The sequence below is a fragment of the Mchenga conophoros genome, linkage group LG16 (genome assembly GCF_057382185.1).
Source record: "Mchenga conophoros isolate Kocher_MC1m ecotype Shallow Benthic linkage group LG16, M_conophoros_male_GT1.1, whole genome shotgun sequence".
Classification (NCBI taxonomy): domain Eukaryota; kingdom Metazoa; phylum Chordata; class Actinopteri; order Cichliformes; family Cichlidae; genus Mchenga; species Mchenga conophoros.
In genome coordinates, this window is record NC_140541.1 from 33,429,739 (window position 1) to 33,454,986 (window position 25,248).

Consider the following 25,248-nt stretch of genomic DNA (forward strand, 5'->3'; position numbering starts at 1 on the left):
TCTCTTTACTTCTGGATGACTGAGTAATTTCCTCCTTGAGATCCACCTCACTGAAATGAAATGCCTGTAGAGTCAGAGGAAGTAAAGTGGAGGAAAGAGAGACTGGACTGGAATGCCTGGGGTGCATTTTTCCCCCCTAAATGAAAAGCAGGTGACTGTTCATTGTAAGACTATTTGGTTAGTGGGAACCAGAGAGCGGAAGGAAAGCTTTGGGGGAGCTCTCTTCTTTCTGGTATTTAGCTGTGAATTGTTGCTCACTGCACTTGTTCTGTAGTGGGCTGCTGACAATTAGGGGATTCAGAGAAACTCCCTTCTTCAACTGCTGAATGTATTGTAACATGCCAGTCAGAGCAAGGCAGTTAATTGGAGCCAGGCTTGTTTTATGTGCTCTCACTTTCTCCTCGAGAGTTGACCAAGAAGTCATTACAAAGCTATCTGGATGAGCTTTGTGGAAATATTTTGTAAAGTTACTGTTCTGTCATTTAGCCTATGAAAATATCAACAATGCGCTGGTGGTAACAGAAAATTAAGCCTCTGGTTGGCATGCAGCTTGAGGCTGGAAGTGTTTTTCTGTCTGACTGAAGCTGAATAATAGTCATAACAAATTAGTTTTGTTGAGGTTCAGTTAAAGACAGAATAACACTGCTACAAACAAGGCCCGTGCACATAATTGCTACCGGTAATTGGCATCGCATGTGAAAGGAGTCAAAGGCTAAACAGAAATGTGAGAATCAGCTGAAAATGGTGTTGTAGGAGTTTGTGAAAGGAAGAAGAACACTCACTGTTGTTGTGTAAGCTCATGTTTCTCATTCTCCTAACATCATCCTTACTGTTTTGTGCATGCTAATAGGTTAGATGCATCTGCGTTAATTCAGTTGATTGCCCGTTTTTTTTGAAAATATCCCTTAAAAATTGCCCAGAAGTTAAAATGTTCTTTTTTTGTCTTTTTTTGTCTAAACAGCAGCCTAAAAGTATTCAGCTTTGTTTGCTAGATATAAACAATAATCAGCAAATTTTGACATTCATAAGACTAGAAATTGTGAACTTATTGCTGTTGTTATTTTTTATACAAAAACTTAAAAGGCAAATCCGATAGACCTTTTGGTGGCAGTACCACAAAGAGTTGCAGGATGGGCGACGCAGTCGTAATACTTGATGCCTGACGTATTTTGTATGCAAAACAATATCTGGATAATCTAGAGCTGTTTTAGATACAAGTCATGCTGAAAGATGAGGTATAAATTGAGCTGTTTTGACACCGTTGCCAAAGGCGTGTGTATGTTTGCACAGGGGTGGCCAAACTTTTGCATGCAACTGTCAACTCTGCCTTTAAGAATCAAAGTCTTCAGTGTTATATTGTGTTGGATCATTTAAAGACATGTTAAGCTCTTCTTTATTTTCTATCAAATCTACTGTTACCATGGAGAATGTTCATATTAGATAATAATGAGGTCAGAGTAGATGCAACTAATCCCTGGGAGACTAAGCACAGGCCTTGTTAGGCAAAATGCTCTGTTTCAGGCAATTTTTTTTTCTACTTTTGCATCACAGCTTGAGTTGAGCCCCTCCCACCTACTCTTCAAGCTGTTTGCAAGATGCAGCCAATCCAGAGAAAGTGGACTTAAAACTAGATAAACTAATATGGCTCGTTTCAAACTGAGGGCCTCCACCAAAGCCCGGTGTGGGATAAATGAGGATTATTTTCAACTGTGACTCTAGCAGAGCTACTCGAGTCCATGATTACATAAGTCCTGGAGATGTTAGAGCTGTAGCATTGACATATTTGAACAGGTTTATACAGGCCGTTAAGCATCAGATTACTGGTAACATTAGCAGTCTTGCCTCATTAGTTCAAAGACAGCAATTATCTGTATCTTTCATCACTGGTTAAGAGGGAGCATTATAAAGTTTAGCACCACTTTACAGGTAGCATTTGCATCTTTCAGTAACTTGTCCTTTGATTTCTCAACTGAAGTTTAAGTGCTGTTTAAATTATTCGGGGGGGGGGGGGGTTGGCAAAGCTGGAATTTTTTAATGACCCCCACTTTAAACCCACTGTTATAGTCATGCCTCATTCTGATAGGCTGTACAGTTTAGGTACCATTGAAAATGATCTAATATACTTTGTGAAGTTTGTAAAGTTTCCAAGGAGAGAGACTCTGGGTTTTTTTTTTTTTATTATACCCCCCCCCCCCCCCCCAACTATTTGAGTTGTTTATAGTCACATGATATCATGAGTTTAGATGGAAAGAGAATAGAGGTTAAGATTGTTTTGGACTTTTAGCTGGTGATGGGGAAAGACTTGAATCGATGAAGGTAGTGCGTGGAGGAAAGAGGTCAGGTCGTGGGGAAGAGGAGATAGGTTAGAGGTCAGTTGTCCTTTGCCAGCTGAAATGAAGAATAGCAGCCTTTTGTGAAAGGGGACCGTCCTCTCGAGGATGGGAGGGGGGGTCGTCACAAAAGTAGAAAAAGCTTTTGAGAAATCTTTCAGAAATTCTGTTTGCAGTCATCTGAAATTAGTTTTGCTTGCACACTCATTGAGTCAGTGAGCGTTACATGTGTATACACAAAAACACAGATGGAGACATGCAGTGATCACTCCAATGCATCTTGTTAAAATGTCTATCCATGCATATGGTGTCCCATATGAGAGATTGTAGTGTGCTAGCTGGCTCATTAACCCAGCTGACTGCAGAGGTCTCGGTTAGTCTTCTGGCCTCAGTGGGAAGAACAATAGTGTTCGATTGGTGGGGGTCAATAATGAAGCACTATACTGTGTGTATATGCTATTCACTGCCTCCATTCACGCTGTAGGAAATCGACACAGAAGGGGAGGACGGACGGCTGGTGCTTGTCCGTCTCTTCTGTTGTGGCGGCTTCTTTCTCACCTCTTCTCACTACAGCTGAAAAATCACAAAACACTTACTTTTTTTCTGCATGAAACCTGGTGAAAAGTTCTATTTTCTTATCAATATGAAGACAAAATGTCTTTGTTTTGGGTTTTTTTTTTTTTTTGTTTGTTTGGTTGGTTGGGTTCTTTTTGGTCATGGGGAGTGGTGTCATTGTTAGTTTCTAGGACCAGTTTAAGTGGAGAATAAGCAATTACTGTGGACTGTTCTAGCAACACTTGTTAGGTCAGGAATTTCAGGGTAAGATAGTAGGGCAATAGTAGTAGCTACATCTTTTGTTTCTTGACATTTTAAATTCGGATGCTGTGCCAGCAAATGGTGGTTTTGGAGAAATGTTACACCCCAGCCGTCTAGCCAGCTGTAACTGATGTAACAGATGTAACTTTTTTCCTCTAACACACATAAATTGAATTGTGGTGCACCATATTAATTGCCAGTATCATCGTGTGAATGGGGTCATCTCAGATTCTCTAACTTTTAATTTTTTATCCTCATTTTTTAATGTAATTTTTGTCATGTGATGGCACTTTTCTCTGCTGATTGAGCATTAGCCTACTTATCTTTAGGTGACATCTAGCTAGTTTACTCCTATCTTCTTACTCTTAGCCTTGTTATTTTGTTTTCCATGGATGCCTGGATGCTACACTTGACTATGAGCACGTTATCAGGATTATAAAAATATTTTACTCTTTAACTGTCAGTGGTATGTCTGTTTCTTTGTCTTGTTTTTAGGGACAGTGAACATTTGAACCTGGAACTGACTGATATGAAATTAAACTTAAGAAATACATTTTGTTTTTAACTCCCATTGACTGTGATAATGCCTCGTGTGGCCTTCTAGTACAACACTAGCTAATTGTTTTCAGTAAAAGAAAACAATTAGCTAGTCCTGATGATTTTACTGGTGTGCTGAAATAACCATTTTAGCCATATCACACTGAAAGCAAAATTCATAATTACTAAAAAATGGGGCTTTTGTCAGAAAACTACTGTTAGATGCACATGGATTTGAAAAATTTGTATCAGATATTGTAAAGACAGTTTAAAAATAAACTTTAGTTTGCTCACACATTCCCACTTCATGTCTTTGATCCTTTAATATTTTGTGTTGTGTGTATGGTATACGGGGTTTTTTTTTTTATTGTCTGTTTATTATTAAAAGGAACCAAATTTTGTTTGCAATTCTATTTTTATTATTTTTTTTATATTTTGTTTTTAAACTTACTTTATTCTTACAGCTTTTACAGCTGATAGACTGAATTGAGCAGTACGGCCAAGTGTCAGAGGCGTTTGTACCCTTACAAACATGGTTCTGTGTGTATATGAGGTAATGCATCAAGTGCCAGTGTAATCAGAGGGGAAATCAGTGTGTGTACATACGTAGGTCTCTGCATGAGTCACATGTGGGAAGCAGTCGAGGGAATAGTTTTGAATTCTAAACTTGAGGAGAAAAACAGCCTCTTGGTTACCTTATTCAGCTGGAATGTCTGTCGCCAAGCAGAGTCTGGAAGGGTTTATCTCCATACTATAACATTACCTAATACATGCTGAAGCTGTATGAACAGTATGATTCTAAAACTTTTTATCCATTGCAAGAAAAACAGTGCTATCTGAAATCTAAAACTCAGCCTTGGACAAATGTGTTTCAGATGTTTTTAAAAAAGAAAATCTCAAATTTGAGTTTAATTTTTCTGCCATTAATCAAATTATGGCGATTTTTCGCTACGTGACGAGATCATGTTTCTGTAATTGTGCATTTTGAGTTCTTGGACAACACTGTTTCCCCTGCCATTGCCTTTGGGAGGTACCCCCATGCCCCCAGTTTGACCCATAATCCTCCCATGAGGAGAACAAAAAACAAAATGATGAATAAAATTGCCCATCATTTAATGTCTACTTGTAGTAGTCGATTAAATAAACACAGTTTTGTGTTTTAGATTGTAGTTACCAGTGTTCTAATATATGTATACACAAGACATTTGATATGAGGACACAATGCATGGAGGATCTGCTGTGGAGGAATGGCTGAGTGCAGCCTGCAGCTGTGCAGAGGTTTTTGGTTGTAGCTGCCTCTGATGGACACCTTGAGCCAGCGTAGCAGATATATTGTGACTAAATGCTGGCCAAACAAGTGGTGGCAATGATGATAATACTGTCCACACACTGGTTTTTGTGTTCTGAAGCCACTAGCTTGAAAATGTAATAATTCATTAGTGTTCATCACACAAATAACTAATCCTATCACTGGCAAAATATATCAACCAGAACTACAAACTAATCAGAAACCACTACGTCCACTACATGTAAACGTAAGCAAACAGTTGTTAAAATGCATCATTTGAAAATGATGAACTCGACCACAAGTGTGTTTTATCCCTCCAGCACAATGTTGTCAAGACTCTTTACAGGCAATGTGTCAGTTTAGCGATCAAGAAAATCCAAATCTGTAAAGTGAAAAAAAGAAAAAAGAATTTTTGTGAAGGAACAGAAAAAAGTAAAACTTAAAGATTTAATGTCATGACTTAACAAGAAATGCCTCTGGACTGATGTGGGTGTTACTGACAGTGCAATCAATGCCCCCCAAAACAAAGAGGAACGATGACAAAACCAAAGATTGTTTTTTAGACTGCAGATATTAAAGCCCAATGTGCATCAGGCTAGAATCTTGCAAAAGTGGTGGATGTAAAACTTCTGCTGCTGATGGCTGGACAGCTGGTACTGGTGAAAGCATGAGCAGCTCTCATGCTGAGCCCCGTCAACCACAACAGTCCAGGGAGCCCAATACAGATAAAAATAACAGATCTTTTAACCTTAAATTTTAACAACACAGTATTGATTAACATCTAAACCTATTGTTCCATTAAAGAGGAAAAAATCTGGTTTAAACTTCTTGATGTCAGCCCTTTTGTTACCGTTCCAGGCTGTGCCTAAAACTAAACTGGGAAAAGTGGAAAGGTAGCAGCTGCTAAGTGAAGACCTTCCTCTTCTTTTTACAACTTTTAGGAATGAAAAGTGTAAAATGAGGGTGGAATTTGTGAGTGATGGTCAGTTATTTCTGCACATATGTGTATGAATGTGTGATGTAGGAGGTCTGTTCATCTGTGTGTACGTATTTGCACATCTTTATGCACGAGAGCGCCTGTTTTGCCCATGCGTGCTAATGAGTGTTAGGCAGGAGATTATGTGTGCGTCTCTAAGGGAACGGGAGTCTGTTCCCAGGAGCTGCAGTGCCTGAGTTGACGAGGGGGGGGTATTTGTACACCCTGACCCCAGCTTTCGGGGGTCCCGGGTGGTTGTCTGAAACCATTTCCTTCCTTTGTGGTCCATTTGAGAGCCTGAAGTGTGACGCAAATGTGAGGGACAGAGTCCATTTGCATGGGCCGCTACAGGTTGAAACAAAAAATGATCAGCTTGGGCTTCATATCCCATGAACGCACTCAGAGGGACGTCTTTAATTCTGCAGATCTGTGCTCCCCACCCCCATAGGTCTCCTCATCATCCTCAGTCGAATCCCCCATATACTCCACCCCGAAACAATAAACAAAGTCTGAGAGCCCCGGGTGCATCGCTAATGATCGGAAACAATTAAGGGCTGACAAAAGGGAGCGTCCTGCTATATTGCTGCGCGCCGTATTTACATTTTGGGGTTAAACGACTGAAGCGCAGATTTCTGGTGAGGGCAAGCGGACTCAAACAGACGGACGTGTTGAGGAGTTCTTTCTTTTGTGTGGCTGTGTGAAGGAGGATGTCTTGAACTACTTGGCACTCGAGTGATACTGCAAATTTAAACCTCTCAAAGTCAAAAGAATTTCAGCTCGAGTATCCTCTATGCACATTACACTCCTCCAGCCTCATTTTAACCGCTCTACCCACAGAAGTCAGAGAATAAAAATGTACAAACAAGACAAGTGGCATAACAGTGGACGACTGTACCCTCCAACCCCCACCACCACCCCCCACCCTGGCTGTCTGACTGGTTAAGTCCTGGTGTGTGAATGGATAGAGGGCTGGGAGAGTGTGAGAAGGCTCAGGAGTGGTCAAAGAGGCCGCTGAATAGACTCCTGGATTGAGACATCCTGCCTGTTTAACACAGTGCAGCATAGTGTAGAGGTGTGTGTGTGTGTGTGTGTGTGTGTGTGTGTGTGTGTGTGTGTCAGAGAGAGGGAGAGAGAGAGGAAGAGAGTGAGAGTTTGTTATAGACAAGGAATTACAAAACATTGTCTCATTACTAAAGAGAGAAGAAAAATACCTCTACTTATAAAATACCTCTACTTATAAAATACCTCTACTTATAAAATACCTCTACTTATGACAGGAAACAGATTTAGATTAGATTTGTTTTTATAGTTTAATGACTATTCGTAACCATCATGACCATCCCTAGTTCATGATTATAGCTCCACAGGAACTCCCAAATTTATTAAAATGAATTTCCTTGTGCATGGAGAAGGCATCTACTTTTAAAGGAGTCCAAACTTCTCTATTCCACTGCAGACGGTACTTGGGTCATCATAGCCAACGTGACAGAAAGGTAGTGTAAACAGAAATGATGGATGATAAAACAATGATGGCTTTTTTGGTGGGAGGCTGTATGCCACAGCAAAGATATGAACTCTGGTTTTAGAAAAGGAAGCCAGCGAGTTTGATGTTCTGTGTTTCACCCGTTAGTCGTGTTTCTCCCTGACTAGTCAGTGGTCTGCAGGATTTTCATGTCACCCTTTAGCTTTGGCTCCGCTGTAGAACTTTTGCTGATGAGAAAACCAACAAACAAAAATAAAAAAACTACTGAGTGATGTTCTTTTGTGTCATGTAATGTTGAAGCTGTGGAGATGTGCATCAAAATCTGAGTAAAAACAGGACACAAAGACCTGTAGCCCTGAGTGGAAATGATGGGCTTCTCATTGAGGATAACCATGTGATGGGATTTCACTTGTGGGGAGAATTAGGATGATCACATCCCCCCAGCAACTGACACCTGGGTTTGTAGCATGTTACATTTAATTTTCCATTTATTTTTACGTTACCTGCTTTACTTTATGTTAACGTTTTGATATTCTGGCTTGTTTTAAAAACAGATTCCTGTCATTTTTTCACATTTTTTTTATTTCACTAGAGACATCTGAGAGCTTTCTTTTACTGTTAGCTTAATTTACTGTATTGTTATGCAATATATAATTTTTTTTTTTTTTTTTTAAATGAAATTTAAAATGTACCAGTGGAAGCAGAGTACATGAGAGTTCACTAAAGAGCGCACTACTGCCTCACATCCTTTCCCAAGTATCGTTGTGGTAATTGCATCCAAAACAGGTGATGTCATTGTAGCCCCCACAGGACTTAATGACTGTTTTTGATTGTGTGGTTTGAGAATAGACATTTGACAAAAAGCAATTTAAAGGCAGGTGTTCCTCCAGCCACCTGCCTGCTGATAGTATAGACTCTTTATGTTGACAGTTGATTCCCCAACAGCCTGGAAGTAAAAACAGTGTTTCTGTATAAACGTAATCTGCGCCCTGCCTCATTCCAGCAGTATCAGTGTCCATTAAATTTGGTGTAATTTGGCAAAGCTTAGACATGCTTGAATTACTGTGACCGAGCATACGATTAAACCCACATATCACGCTTTTCCAGCCTCTCAAAGTCTAAATCCATATCCAAAGTCTTAAACCAGCAGGTGGCAGCCAGGGCCTTGGCAAGATACATACGAGTGCCAACCAGGGACCTTCACTCCTCCTCAGAAAAGCCCCCTTGCCAACATGGTGCATCCTGCACAGCCATGGTCATTATTTCAGTCTAACTAGATTAAGCTAATCACATTATGTTGTGGCAAGGCGTAGTCGGGAGATGGAATGAAGGGTCGGCTGTCCTGCTGTTGCCATCCGGCTCTGAAAAACAAACAGTGAAGTTCTGCATAGAGCTGTTGGAGTATGTTTAAGTTGCTAAACCTCTGGATAAGCTCGTGAATCAGAGAAACTATCAATTCTGAGAAAGTGTAATGCATCATAAAGCTGTAAAGCCTTATTCACAGTGCCAGCCTTTTGAATGTTATTTTTTAAGACCTCTGGAGAGAGATGTCTGCTACCAGAACATACTGACACTACGATCTTGCTAAAACTTCTTTTAATATGGTGGATCTTTGGTTCAACACTATGTGGAAGTTGACAGGATTGATAATCATGTATTTCTGTAGAGTTCCCAAGACTTGAGATGAGTGTTTTCATCACTGACATCTTGGCGTTTTGAACCCAGATGTGCGTGCAAGTGTGGATGTTTCTGTGAAGCTGTTTGATTTGTAAATCCCAAATTCTTGAGCATATCCTGGATGATGTTCTTGTCTGATGCCTAGAATGACCAATATTTGCAAAAAGGACTCTATTAATATGACAAGAAGTTATTGATTGGTGTCATAAACTCTTCAGGAAAGTGTTTAAGGGTCAAGGCTGAAGGCTGTTTTCTGACTTCTGTCGGACAATAGATGTTTCTGCCACCCCTGATGCCTGTTATAAATGCAGGCTTCATGCAGTTCTGCACTGGCTTCAGGTTTCACACCCAAAAAATTGCATCTGTCTTTGTGCCAGTCAGCCATATTTAATGGATGATACTATTGAGCCTGTATGACAGGAAATGCTGATAAATCGTAAAAAACCTACATCAACAAGTTTCGACATTTCCCCCGAGTCCATGGAAGTGCAAGAATAACAGCTTTTGCCCTTTAAAGGAAATGTTGTAGACCTGTCATACCTAAACACTGACCCCGGTTTTAAATCTTTGTCAAGTCTTGTTGAGTCATTTTAGCGTTTGCAGTGTTGAACTCAATGTTATATTAGAGAGTAACCTGAAATATTACCTGCTTGTGTTTTAACTGCTTCCCAGATGACAGGAAATCCAGGCTCAGACAGTGCAAATCACTAATATAAATCAAGTTCCAAGAAAGCTTAATCATACAATTCCGATGATGCCTTTGATGTTGCCTATTAGTTGTACAAAACAGACCAGAACAAATCTAGAAAAGACTGTTAAAAACCAAACCATGTAAATCCAAACCTCTCTGGAATTACATATCTAACAGTGCAAAGAAATTACAGCTATTGTTGTTACAGGGAGTGTAGCACTTTGATGACCAGTTAGCTTTACTGTAGAGCAGTTAAATGGGAACAGACTACACACTTAGTCCAACAGATACTTAGTTTGATTTATAATTGAAGCGTTATTCCTGTGCTGTCATTTCTCACTCCGCTGCCTTCCAACAAGATTTCTGTTTGGACTGAGAAGAATAAAAACGGAGGGGGGCATTAGTGGTTTTAAGGTTGTGATGGTTGGTGGTCTGGCAGCTCTTTCAGAGAGGGAACTACTTGAGTTTCCTTCTAACATGTTCAATATGTCTCTGTGGTCTTCTAGTTTGAGAATTCCTGTACAAGAAGTCCCCCAATATGCCAACCACATGGTCACTTAGTCCTGTCCGGCATGTGCACGCACACACACACACAGACACACACTCTTAATGGAAGCCTCATGGCTGAACGCCATGCTAACGGGCACTTCCTGTGTTGAAAACACATCCATTTTCTCTTTCATCCCAGTACTGAAGGTATGTAGAGTTGAGGCACTTAGATGCATGAAAAAATCCTACACGTGCATGGAGACGTTTACAGAGAAAAATTCAGTAGGATTGCAGAGGTATTACATGGTGCTATACTGTCAGTGTTGTGTAAGTTTGTTTTGCAGTTCTTGCCCAATGCATTTCAGCCTTTTCTAATTAAATATAAAAGTGTCTTTAACAGTATAATCCGTTAAGCTGTTATTCCCTTAAGACACAAACTGAGACCAGCTGAGCAAATAAACAACAAAAATTATGTCACGTTTCCCATGATTGAACATTTTGGGAGAGGGGGGGGCTTATGGAAATATGACGCACGTTTCTCACAAAGACCCTGCAGGAGTCGGTCTCACTTTTGTGTTTGGTGTGTGTCACGACCTTAAATTGCGTTTACAAAGCCGGCAGGAAAAGGGCTGGACGCTGGATGGTACATGGTGAAGGAAAAACAGCAGGCTGCAGACAGACACTCGGGGATGTTTAACAGGCCTGGGAGATAAAGTTTCTCCAGAGTTGTGTAACACACCTGCAAAGGAGGGCAAAGAGATGACAGGTCAAATGTGGGGAGGAGAAAGGAGTAGGAGGTGGTTGAAAGAAAGAAAAACAGGAGATAAGACAGTGTTTTCGTTTTTTGTTTGCTTCTGACAGCTTAAACCCCCACAGCTTTACTTCCTGGGAGGACTTTAGAGGACTTTGAAGCAAAGTTTTTAAGCACAAATAACTTAGTTGTAATGATTTGCCTCTGGAGGAGGGGTTGCTCCTGAGATGAATGTAAGGGTTGATATATGATTTACAGTTTGACTTTATAGATTCAGTATTGTCTAGCTTATAAAATGATTTCATTTGTGTTTTGAATGATCTTCTGGCCATAAAAATACCGCTCAATGACTCACGCCACCTGGACTCAGTGAAGCTTGTAACATTTTTTTTAAACTAACATTCCTCCTCTTTTGTCTTTTGTTGTTGTTTTCCTGACTGCAGCCAGAGGAGTTGGAGGCTCTTCATTCCCACACGTTCCGGGTGAAGACTTTCAAGAAGGCAAAGCACTGCAGCGTCTGCAAACAAACCATCATCCAAGACGGATTCATCTGCCGAGGTCAGTCACCTGTCCTGAAGCACCCACATCAGGACTCACCCCAGCAGCTCTCCTCGTAATGATGACAGAATTCAAGCAGAGTTATGCTCTGTTAACGTTTTTTGTTGATGAGCCTACCTTTAGTATCTTTCTTTTTTTTAATTTAACCTTTATTTATACAGGTAATCCCATTGAGACTCAGTCTCATTTAAAAGAGACCTATTTTAGACACAATAATAATGTTAAAGCAATAAAAACAAAACAATAAAATTGTAAAAATTGTCTAATATTTGCACTCATTACCACTTAGCTAGAAAGCATTTCAAAGAGTTTCAGTTTGTTGCCTATGTGAGCCGAGCCAAGCATTGTTTTGTAGTTAAAAGGATCTTATCTTAATCCTCCTTTTTTGTGGTTAAGATAATATTTTCAGGGTCCAAGGTTCATATACAGTCTGACCTACCATTTCTGGGAGAGTTGACGAACAAAAATATGTTCAGCTCACTTTGATTGGTCAGACTTACATACTTCGATTTTCAGACAAGAAAGCAGATCTTGTTATCTATACTAGTGTGCATTTTGTCCAGAAGTCCTCATACTAAACAGTTGAGTTGATTCCCTGCTTCTACAGTCTGAACCATGTTACCATTTCTGAAACTACATATACGACGAACACCTGAAGGAGCATTTCCACTTTTAGGTCCCAAGAAGTGTCATATTCGGAGCAGGCAGGCATGACTACAGAGGCATAAACACACCTGACTTTGGGGGGAAACTCCTTGGAAAGTTTTTGCTTTCACTTGTTTGTTACGGTTTTGAGCAAAAGCTACTGAGTTATGGTTAAAATACACCCATTTACAATGTGTAATACACACCTTACAAAGCCCCCACCAGCACATGTTATACATGTACTTCTTCACAACAGTTGGAATAGGTCACTTAGCTTCAGGCACTAATAAGAATTTGCGCAAATTATCAATCCAGACAGTTTTAATTAGAATTCAGCAGCAAACTGTGTTCACTGATGATGGGTTCCAGAGGTGTTGCTGAGTCCTTGTGGTGATTTCCACTTTAGAAATACGTCTGTTTTTAATAAAATACCACCTGAGTCCACTCAGCGCTGGCTTTCAGACTCGTCCCTAAATTCTTTACCGTTTCAGGTTTTTAATTTTCAAATAGAAAATGAGCATACATTTTTGCTACTTGCATGCATTTTTTCATTAAACTATAGCATTAAAATGATTTACAAATGATTGCATTATGTTTTTTGGAAACAGGCTGCAAAACACTTTCGTTAGACTCCTAATCTAAACTCTGTTTGATCACTTAAATCTCCCCGAGCTAGAGTTAACAGGCACACAGGGATGGTAATATTAACTGCTGCAGTCAGGAAAACATTGAAGGCAATATCTGTTACACATCCGTCAGTGGTCTAAATGAGAGGTCATCCAAGGTTACTTGGGGTCGCCTTTGTGTCGGGATTTAGTCAGTTAAGTGACAGAGGACGGCAGAAGAAGCTCCAGGAGGGTTAAAGGTTAACAGCTTCTCAATTTCCTTAATGGAGTTTACTGAAGAGACAATGTGGTTGACTGACGGCTGATTGATTCGCATCGTTCCATTGGTGCAGTCATTATTAATAGAATAAAGATGGAGGCATGTTTTCTCATTTAAAAATATACACTGCAGGGTGTCTCTGTGTTAAATGGATATACTAACATAGCCAGGACCCTTCTGAGGTTATTTTTATGTTTTTACAGTTTTTTTTAAACCTGAAACTACTGCGATAGGCTTATAACATAAAACGTCAAACAATCGCAGGAAAGAAGCTGAGACGGAGTAACCGACGTTAATGTGGTCACCGTTTTCTGACCATTTCGACGCAGTAAATCTTTTCGGTCCAGTGTGCAGAGCAGGACAAAAACAAAAACGGAAGCATGTATGACCTCGGCCTGCTTGGCACATCGTGCTGTTGTGGAAATGCCTGTTTTCACTCCGATAACGTCAAATGAATCCATGTGGAAAAGGCTGGATGTGTGGGTTGGCACACAGTGGGGGGGATATTTAGTTTGCATCTTCCCAAAACTGACACAGGATTGGTTGATGTAGCTTAGAAAAACATGAACATTACTTGTTTTTTGGTATCTTATCAGCTCCTCAAAGGCAGTCTGACATATTATTGTGCAATGCTCATGTTAAAAAAGTGCCAAAAGCTCAGGAGGTGCGGTTATATAAGGTGTGGTTATATCTCCTATTACATAACAAATAGAGCAGAAGAAGAGCACAATCTTTTCCTCAGTTGCGATACTAGAGCAGGTCTTTAGGTGACTGTGTCTACTGCAAGTATAAAGCAAAATGATGCAGGAGCAGATTATGCTGGCACAGTAAAGTCTTCTCCTCCGGGATCATAAAAGGCTTAGAAAATAATTGAACTTCAACACCTGCTTTATCCTCTGATCTAACTTGTGCTTCCAGGTGTTCTGAATGTGTTTGGTGGGATAATTTATGTAATTAAATCTTCACATTAGCCTTCATGTTCTGCATAGGATGCTGTATTTCACAGGAGCAAACTTGCATCTGCTGCTTACGCAACAATAACAACACGTACTGTTCAAAAAAATGTTTCTGGGCTACATTTACAAGCCTGAACACTGCTGTTGGATGAGAGGGTGGAAGGCTAAGTTAGCTAATTCTACAAATCTTAGTAGGCAAACTACATGTGTATGGGCAATATACATAGATTATTGCTAATAAGTGCTAATTGACAGACAAGTAAAATACTCAAAAAAAAAAAAACCTGATGTAGAAGCCTTCTTGAATGAACCGTCTCCTGTAGCAAACCTTGTTATTAGCCAAATAATTCCATTAAAATGCCACAAAGATCTCCATTGGTGCACTTTGCAGTGATCAGAAAATGATAAATCATTCCCCAAAAAGATGTATTTCTATGTGACGCACACTCACTGCTGCTGTCAGTCTGTTTTGGTTAAACAGCATACACTTGTGTGTGGAGACAGCCCTTAAGTGTTCTCATAAACTGACACAGGACAGCACCTGGGACCACCGCCTGTAAGATATGATTTATTAGAGGACTAAACCATCATGGCAAGGCTTCACTGGACTCTATTTTGATTTAATTTACCTCAGTATAATTCTCTTCCCCTACTTGTATCTGGCTTTGGTCGTGTGTGTGTGTGTGTGTGTGTGTGTGTGTGTGTGTGTGTGTGTGTGTGTGTGTGTGTGTGTGTGTGTGTGTGTGTGTGTGTGTGTGTGTGTGTGTGTGTGTGAGAGAGACAGATTTACGATGACAACACAAAGTGAACAGGAGACAGCTGTCTGCTCAGACAGCAGACGTCTAGCAGTCTCTGTTTTTCTCTTCCTTCGTTTGTCTCCATGTCATATGATTCATTAAATTCCCATTTTGCCAAAACTAGAAGCAACGAGACAAGGATGCAGAATATGGTACCCAGATACATTTAAAGTATTTAGACTTAAAGAAGCACTCAGCTGATTTTAAGAGAGCTAAGAGCTCGGGCTTTGGAAACACTTGAAAAGTGTATTCTCATTGTGTAAAATCTAAATACATAATCTGTTGATTTCATTAGGGTAAGCTTAGTTTCAAGGTATGCATTTGCTGTAGGGCTTAAATCTGCGATTCCCTACATTTGACCTTAGAATTGAAGGCGCTTCTCAGATGAGAGGTGAAACGTCTTCAGACGCTTGTGTGAAAAGATTTCTTTCTTTCTTTCTTTCTTTCCTTCTTTCCTTCCTTCCATCCATCCATCCATCCATCCATCCATCCATCCAAGCTCCTTAGACTATATTGACCTGGATGACTGAGAACCTTCATAGACATAATACAGTGGGACAGTATCAGGTTTAAAGATGATAAAAAGTGAGACTGAGCTGCTACAGAAAACAAAGCTGCTGTTATAACCTATGGTTTCTTTTTTAAATGACCTTTATTGGAAGCATGATTGTCTCGTTCAGAAAACGTACAGCACATAAAATTTCCATCTATCCATTGGAAGTGTCAGGTGTTGCTTTTGAGGAGTCTGATAGCTTGACAATAAAAGCTGTCCTTTAATCTGGTAGTCCACGCACCCTCTATGTCGTCTGCCCAACAGCAATAAAGAGAATACCTAGCTATGATTCTCCTGAACACAGACACTGTTTGGAGGAAGCTCATTTCTGCCACTTGTATCTGTGATCTCATTCCTTTTTGTGCAAAAACAGAGCACACCATTCTGTAAATCGTTCCCACGTAGTTTTAAAATGCGTCTTGTGGCAGTAAAAGTCTAAACAACCACCATATCTAATGAAAATGTTTAATTTTGTCCTTATGCTGCACTGACGAGCACCTAACAGGAAAAGCATGTTGCTAATGCAGGACGTGGCGGTCCAGCAGTCTTATTGTGCTGCACCCAAACCACAAATGACTTTGTCCTTCTAATGTCAGCAGCTTAAAAACCTGCACATGTGTTTTTAGTTCTAAAAACATCTCGTGCGCTTTGCTAAACAAATCTGAAGGTCAAAGGATCAAAAGACAATCAGAATTGATGAGCATACTGCTGAAATCTGAACAAAGGTAGTCAGCTGGAGACCTTGTGGACACAAAATAGACAAATGTAAGTGTCAGTGTGTCTCATAACACCGCTTCAGTGTAAAGAGGTTTTTGGGCAAACGGTAATGAGCTTTAGGTGCTGATTGTGCACATTTTGCTGCATTTCGATGGAGGCGGGCCACCTGCTTCCTCCCTGCTTCCCGTGTTTCTGCACATGTAACCAAACAGACATGAGGATTGTTTTCGGTGTTCTCATCGGACTCTCTTCCAGATCGTGAATAAGCCGATTACCCAACATGTGTTAAATGGTTGTTCAGAACAAAACCTCCACTCCCATCGCCCTGCAGTACCTCCCTCCCTGTTTCTGCTCTTGTTTACCAACACTCTCCAGTCACATGGTCGCGTAATGGCAGGAGCACCTCCACTTCCTCTCTCTTCAGCAGTTGCTAAGATACAAGGTGTTAGTTACTTCGACAATAGCATGTTGACGCAGGTCAGGGCCGAAATTTTCCAGTTAAAAAAACAAAACAAAAGAAAAAAAAAAGGCCGTCTGTTTTGGTGGGCCTGCAGGCAGGAACTGGCTTTTATATTCTTTCACAGAGATGTTCGTGTGTAGTACATTAGAGCTGCTATTGTGCCCTTAAAAGGTAAAATCCAACTGGGAATTTGGCAGAAGAGTCATAGGCAGTTAATAAAACTTCTGCAGCTCCAAAATATTTTTTAGAAAATGGTGGAGGTTTGATAAGAAGCACTTTTCTGCAAAGAGTCTAGCTCTGCGACTCCTTTGTGACCGCACACGGGTCCTCTCCACAGACCAGAGAAAATCTACTATAGCAGGTGCGTGTGTGTGTTTGTTACCAAGAGTGAAGGTTATCGTTGCTCTGTTCTTGACCGCTTAGCTCACACAGCTGGTATGTAGCAAACCCCAGTGAAGGTAAACACATGCACACACGTCTCACACATCAAGTATGCACACTTATCACACATCAAGCAAACATGCGCACATGCACGCACAACTAGAACTGCCTGCACGTGGAGCTGTACACTGATGCTAAGAAATTCTTAGGCTGTGAAAACATGTGTTACAGCATCGTGTCAAAATGGGCTCATTACTCGCCAGCAGAGTAAGATCTTACTTCAATTTGTGCAGCAAGTGCCCAAGTTCACATCAAATGTACGCACGCATACAAACCGTACGAAGCTGTGATGCCGTGCTTTGACAGAAGTCATTGGCTTAACGAGGAGAGCAGATTGATGAAGATGATGGAAAGTAACCGTCTCCCTGTCAGATGTCGTTATACTAATCTGCTAAACTGATGGGACAATGATTTTCAGTGAGCAGTGATCAGGCACATGGGCTCTCTGCGCTGTCAGAAACAACGGGGTTGATTTTGTACAGATTTAGTTTCTTCTTCTGAAACCTTCACACTCTGTAACACTCACACCTGCTCTCTGATTAGCTTCTTGTCAGTTCTAAGAAATCTGCGCACATTGCTTGTTGTTCAAATAGACGAGGAAACAAACCAGTCCCCGGTGAACTCTACAAATCAGTTCATGCAGTCAGGGAGCCACCAGCTGGATTGATGGAAACATTACAACCGTATCTGATGCTGTTCAGTTGAATGTAATCTGTCCCTGATATACTGACATTCTTTATGTTAGCCAGCAGGGGGCAAGCCTGGCTGTAAAAAGAGGTAAAAGAATCCCTGATGAGTTTATGCTGTTTTAAATTTAACTGAATAGAACGTGATACGTGATACACTTTTCATTATTTACACTACTGCTCTAAAGTCTTCAGATGCCCGTTATTTCCTTATATTACGTGTTAAGGCAAAAACAGGGTTTAGACAATTCTAACAAGCTTGAAAGTCAATATTTAGTATGAGGACCTTGATTTTTCAGCACAGCCTGAACCCTTTGAGGCATCTTATTGTAATTTCAAATAGTCTTCAGGAATAGTTCTTCAGACTTCTTGAAAGACATTCAAAGCTCTTCTTTGGATGTTTCTGCGTTTTTGTTCTGTTCTCTGTCAAGATGATCTCAAGCTGCTTCAATAATGTTGACTGATAGTGTTCCAGTGTGTGTTTTTTTTTTTTTTTTTTCTATCCAGGTGTGCTTTTACTGCACTGGCAGCGTGTTTGGGGTCATTGCTGTGCTGAAAAATGAAGCTGTTGCCAATCAGATGCTTTCCAGATGGTATTGCATGGTGGATCAAAATCTGATGGTGTGATGTTCACAATTTTATCAGTGTTGACGAATGATGATTCCACAATTTTAACCGCAAATTTCAAATTTGGACACATCACTCCGACAGACCAGACCTGTTGCCACTAATGCGTAATTTGGCATACCCCACCCTTTTCTCCCCGTTTCTTTTAGCTTAATGAAGTGAACTTAGCTTAACAGTGGCTTCTTCACAGCCGTCCTTTCACTGAGACACTTCTGATGAAGCTTCAGTGAACATCAAATGGATCAACTGAAGATCCAGAAGACTCTTTCAGGTCCTGTGTCGTGTCTTTCCTGGATTTTTTTCCTCTTCTTTATACTCTTTCTTAAGAACATGACTTTCAGATACTGTTCATTTGCTGTAGATAGTTTTTTTTTTTTATTTATTTATTTTTTTTTTAGGTCTCCCACACTCCACACCATACTGAGATATGAGAGTTTTCAGCTTTGTAGAAAGAAATGTGAACATGTCATGTGTTTTGTGACAGGCTGCTACTAACAGAGCCATCCATCCATCCATCTTCATCCGCTTTATCCGAGGCCGGGTCGCGGGGGCAGCAGCCTAAGCAAAGAGGCCCAGACCTCCCTCTCCCCAGCCACCTCCTCCAGCTTATCCGGAGGAATACCAAGGCGTTCCCAGGCCAGCCAAGAGATATAATCTCTCCAGCGTGTCCTGGGTCTGCCCCGGGGCCTCCTCCCGGTGGGACATGCCTGGAATACATCACCCAGGAGGTGCCCAGGGGGCATCCTTGTCAGATGCCCGAACCACCTCAGCTGGCTCCTTTCGATGTGGAGCAGCAGCTGCTCTACTCTGAGCCCCTCCGGGATAGCCGAACTTCTCACCCTATCTCTAAGGGAGAGGCCATCCACCTTTCGGAGGAAGCTCATTTCTGCCGCTTGTATCCGCGATCTCGTTCTTTCGGTCACTACCCACAGCTCCTGGCCATAGGTGAGGGTAGGGACGTAGATCGACCGGTAAATTGAGAGCTTCGCTTTTACACTCAGCTCCCTCTTCACCACGACGGACCGGTGCAGCGTCTGCATTACTGCAGCTGCAGCCCCAATCCATCTGTCGATCTCCGGCTCCCTTCTCCTATCACTCGCGAACAAGACCCCGAGATACTTGAACTCCTCCACTTGGGGCAGGAACTCATCCCCGACTCGGAGTGGGCACTCCACCCTTTTCCAGCTGAGAACCATGGCCTCAGATTTGGAGGTGCTGATCCTAATTCCTGCTGCTTCACACTCGGCTGCGAACCGTTCCAGTGCGAGCTGGAGGCCCTCACCCGATGAAGCCAACAGAACCACATCATCCGCAAAAATCAGAGATGAGATTCTGAGACCACCAAAGCGAAAGCCCTCCGCCGCTTGGCTGCGCCTAGAAATCCTGTCCATAAAAATTATGAACAGAACCGGAGACAAAGGGCAGCCCTGGCGGAGCCCATCACCCACCGGGAACGAGTCCGACTTATTGCTGGCAATGCGAACCAAGCTCTTGCAACGGTTGTATAGGGATCGAATGGCCCGTAGCAATGGGCCAGACACCCCATACTCCCGCAACACCTCCCACAGGACACCCCGAGGACACGGTCGAATGCCTTCTCCAAGTCCACAAAACACATGTAGACTGGTTGGGCAAACTCCCATGCACCCTCAAGTATCCTGGAGAGGATAAAGAGCTGGTCCAGTGTTCCGCGACCAGGACTACTAACAAAGCCTTAAGATGCAATTTAAAATTGATTCATTGCTAACTTGTCTGTTATGTGTAACCATAACAGTGGTTCATCCCTCGACTTAGGAATCAGTCAGGCATAAATTTGGCACCTAAGTCTTAACCAACAAAGGATCATTCCTCTGAAAATAATCAGGTGCAAAACTGGACTGAAAATTGGAGAAAAAGCTGCCATTGTCCAAGAAAACCTTTGAAAGTGCTTCAGAAAGCCTGGAGCACTGCTGCTCAGGACCACTTTAGAAAATTCCAACAAACTGTGGCTCTTTGGGTCATGATTAGGGTAACCAGCTCCCAACAAACTGAAGAGCAAAGAGTTTGTGTTCATCTGTGGGGTTTCAGAAGGGATGCACAGATCAGCACGTCACTTTTTGAGGCACACATTTCTTACCAGATGTTCACTTTTGTAAACCAGAGGCAATCAAAATGTGAGACAATTGATAAAAGCGCCGTGCAGTCCGACAAAAAGTTGGACGCCTCCCTTATCATGAGCCCCCATTAAAAAAACAAAAAACAAAAAAACAAAACCTCAACGTTTTGAAAAACATGGCAGATTCAGGGACTTCAGCAACCACCAGGTGGCAGCAGAGGTCTTTGTTTCACACTACATCTGCTGCAGACTGTAAAATTCCAGAATTCTTCTACAGAAACTTAAATCCTGAGTGTTTTCCTGTGTTTTTTCTCCATAGCTGCACATTGTTTTAGGGAAACAGCTGTTTCAACAAAACAAAGTCAGACTAATACTCACAGTGAAACACACACAACCAGACACAAGAGTAAACAAACAGAAGTCCTGTTTTGTCAGGAAGAAGCAAACTCATGACACAGATCTGAGTCCATGGGAACTCTTGCTCAGGATTTATCCAACTCCCCTGCAATGTTTGTGGGGATCTCCCAAGTTAAGAAACGCTGAGCAGCTGAATGAAGGTGGGGCTTTACCCGCAGAAACCCAGCACAGGCAGGGATTTTAGCTCGGGAAAACATGTGGGCTAAATGATGACACCCTGTGTGAGTCAAAAGATGGATCGAGGTGGCTGGGTGCCGATAATTACTGACATTAATGCTACAGTACACAGAAAATGCAGCAAGTGCACTGCAGGTTGGTGCAAGCAGAGTGCATGTGTAGACACATTCATAGCATTCTTTGCACCACGCAACAGGGATCAGGTGATGAAATTAAGAAATTTACTGCAGGTTTTCAAGCGTTTGGAACAATAGAAGATTTAATGCTGTCGTCTGTGGAGTCACTTTTGTGACAAGATAATTGTTTTGTCTACAATATTCAGTTTTTAAGACAAACTCCAAAATGAGTGGTTGGCTTATGGATGATTCTGTTTATTTAATGCAGTTAATTATGCAACACAGCATGTATTATTACTTTTGCTATTTTATTGCTATTTGGATGACATTGCTTGGAAAAAATAATTCAAACTAACAGCGAGATTCGGCAGTTTTTCTCCACATATTGCACATAATTACATGGAAAATATATATTTTTAAGCAGGTTAAATGTTATATATCCCACCTGCATTTGCTAGACATCTTCATCATAAACACTGAAAGTCCCGTCTCTTCAGTGTTTACAGGGAAAAAAAACATTACCGCATGTGTGGGTTTCTAACCACTGAGTAGACATTCTTTCAAGTAAAAACACCCAGAGATGCCAATTCAAACACACTTGGTGTTTACAACCTATAAATGGAGTTGAAGCTGGGGCAGAAAACATGTTTGGTTTTTTTTTGTTTTGGTTTTTGAGTGGTGGGGGGAGTGTATTTAAATGTCTTTGGCCAAAGAAATAAACAATTAAAAAATCCATAATTATGTTTGAGCGGTCTGAGGGGGAACCCGATCTCCTGAGCCTACTTTGGGCTCTCTTTTCAAGCTTCAGAATTTATGTCTCTGTGATACTCTCCTCTCATGAAGTAAGGGAGTATAAAGAGTGACAAACCCCACAGAAGATGCAGTGGTGCAATTTAAATTTTACCTGATATAAAAAAGTAAAAGGTGTAATGTTGTGGGAGACCTTTCTTTTTAAACACTGCAGCTTTAAAAGTGTGTTTGTTCATGAATATTTTATGTAAATACAAAACACCTAATTGAGATTCCAAGATTCTTTTTTTTCATGAAGCTTTCAAAATGATTATTTTGTCCCCAAAAGTTTCTTGTCACTGTGAGACTTTCCTGCACACAGTGCTGCTATTTTTGTCCCCCTGACACGTTGGGATCAGGCCGTGTGTTAAGGCCGTGTTAATGCATCACAAGGCTGTTTACTGACCTCCAAGCAGTGAGATTCACGATGAATGGCTCGTGACTCATGTTTGGTTAAAATAGGACCTGGAAATGCCTACCAGTCCACAATGTTTCAAACTTGGGCAAGTGGCGTGTCATTTAGCATGACAAAGACATTCTTGTTTTTACTTTAATAAACCCACCCATCCATCCACCTTCACGTTTTATCTTGTAGCTTCGCTTACAGTGTAAAAAGAGGTGTAAAACTGATGAAAAAAAACATTTAAGGAATCGTGATTTCAGGGATTTGGTGTGTGTACACACACGAGTGATGTAGAGTGTATGTTAGCGCATCATATGTACACGTGTTGGTGCTCACGTGTTTGTGCATGGGAAGCAAATGAAAAAAGGAAGGATGGAGAGAGTGAGGAGGGTGGAGGAAGAGGAAATTCTCCAACCCCTGCCCCTCTGATTGTGTTGTAAAGGGGTCCAGCCCAGCCCTGTGGGACTGTACGCTCATTCCAAGGGACCAGGGGAAGGAAATCACCCGCCTCTTTATAACCCTTCTCTCCCCCTCCCTCCGATGTCGTAAAGCATACCACAGACCCAGACTCAGATAGCAGCCGGCGTTCCACACTCGTCATCATCTCCTCATTTTGATCGACTTCCATCCCTGCTGTCCTCTCATCTTCTCAATGATTGATATGAGCAGTTGTTGCACCCCCTCGCTCTATTACTCATCCTCTGCACAGATGTCTTTTTTCTCCAGTATCTTCTCTCTCCTCATCTTCCATCCCTCCTCATCACTGTGCTGCTTTCCTCCTCTCCCTCCTCTCCTCCCTCCAGCAGGAACATTTCTGCTCTGTTTATTCTCCAAAGCACCGACTTCCTAACAAGGTAAAGCCCAGCCTGAGCGCTCCGGGCTCCACGCTTTCACACCCAATATGGAAGTCTTACTTCTTCCCACGTGGCCCAGGAGAGTTGTTTACAGGGGACGGTGCTGGACATCGTCCTGATGGACAAGCACATGGCTTTTATGCTTATCGAGCAAAGTGTGTTTGGTTTCCACACATATGAGAACATTCCACGCGACTTGTGTCACAGCTCATCACATGTGTAGCGCTGAAACACAAGTCTACAGAGCGTTAAAGGGATCCTGCTGTGCTTTTCTTATTTTCTGTCACATATATGCTCTTACAGTGCGGGATGCAAGTATTAAACATGGTCAAAATTTTAAATGATGCCACCTGTGACCTAACGCTCAAGCTTCGCACTGCTCTAAAGACTTTGATTCGGACAGCTTTTTCTAATCCTGGCTCTTTATGTGGTCATTGTGATTGGATATCCCTGTTATGAGCGTGTCAGGCACACAGCCTCTGCTATAGGCACAGAACTCGCACCTGTTGTTCAAACCTTCTGCTCTAATCAGGAGAACGCTGGTTTAAATGGAGGTGTTCAGGGGACTAAAACATCTGCACCACGGTCCAATATAATGAAAAGGGTTATTTTGAACTGCAAATACTGCAAAACTGCTCAAAAACAAAATGTGTAGTTTTAGATGATAATAAATCAGTTTTAAATGATGAAGGTGAGTTATGACTAGCAACTTCCTTCCCAGCTTAGCTAGAAGGGACTCCAGTTAGCTCCAAACTTTGTCAGACCAGTAGTATAGGACTCAACATTGACCATATAAGGGCAGATCCCAACAGCACCACATTTGCTAGTCATACTAATGAGTGAAGCTTGGCCTTAAAGGGAGTAGAGCTTGTTTGAGTCAGTGTAAGGACCAGGAGAAGGTTAAATCAAGATTACTTTGACTGTTAATCATGGAGAGCTACTTTAGTGGAGTCTAAGAGTTAAAAAAACAAAAAACACAATAGGTCCACTCTGAATTGTTTTTCCACCAATAATTAGCTAAATCATTGTTTAAGCTATTTATCAAATATTTACTGGTTAAACTTTTCTTCTTACTTTCTTACTGTGGCTTTGGGAAGAGCGCCCGATCCATTTAGAAGCCATCATGGATCTCTCCAGTTGTATATGGACATGAGCTTTCTTATCCTATGAGCATTCCCGTTTGTCATGAGATTACACAGATGCACGTTTCCGAACATCGAGGATTCTCATCTGCTATACGTCACCATAAAAGGCTGATGCTGAAAAACACTTAAGCTGATGAAGAAGCTTACGTGATTGGACAGAAAGCTCCGACCCAGCTGCCGGGCCTCACTGTGATGACGTTTCTGTTATTTCCAAGTCAAAAATCGATTGTCAGTCTGCACTTTTAAGCCAGTGTAGCCTGCTCAGAGAACAAGAACATCTAAGAGTCCATGACAAATCGGTGAGATTATACAGCATGATTTAAAACTGCAGAGCCTCTGTTAAATGGGCTTTGTGGGCAAATTGTGTCAGCAATTGAGATTTTAGTACTTTGCTCTGTTTTACATCATTGTACGGGCAGTTATGGCGGATTTAGCTGTGGTTTAGATAGAAAAAAACAATAAATTATAAGAAAATAATGATTCATAGCAATTTCGATCATGAAAGTAAACATGACAAAAGCCAAGCAGAAGGTTTACAAGCTCCCACGTGAGTTAAGAAAACAGTCTTTGCGGGAATCGACAGTCATCTAAATGAACGTGTTTCATTATTTTTGTCTGGAGTCGATCTCGGTGCTCCCTGACAGATTATGTGAGTCATGCTGTAGAAACAAACCCTTCTAGTTTCACTCTGGGAACTTTCTGGGATGCGCTGTGCATCCCGGTAGGATTTCATGGTGCCTCCCAGATTTGAAGGCCTCTAATTAAGAAGTCAAAAAAGCCCCCCACGTGTGCAAATATAGTCCAGCGAGCGCTTAAATAGAAACTAAATGCCTCTGCATGATGTAAGTACACTTTTTGGATCTAAAAAGGAAGCTTCTCACTTTCTCAG

At 41.4% G+C, this 25,248-nt stretch overlaps 1 protein-coding gene across 17 annotated transcripts in view; it reads left to right on the forward strand.

Annotated features, from left to right (window-relative positions):
* tns1b (tensin 1b) overlaps window positions 1-25,248 on the forward strand; it is a 195,152-nt gene that overhangs the window by 53,360 nt on the left and 116,544 nt on the right. For all 17 annotated transcript variants that reach the window (XM_085250708.1, XM_085250711.1, XM_085250706.1 and 14 more), the window contains exon 2: window positions 11,482-11,596. In XM_085250708.1, the coding sequence (XP_085106834.1) occupies window positions 11,482-11,596 (115 nt within the window). The remainder of the gene's footprint in view (window positions 1-11,481; window positions 11,597-25,248) is intronic.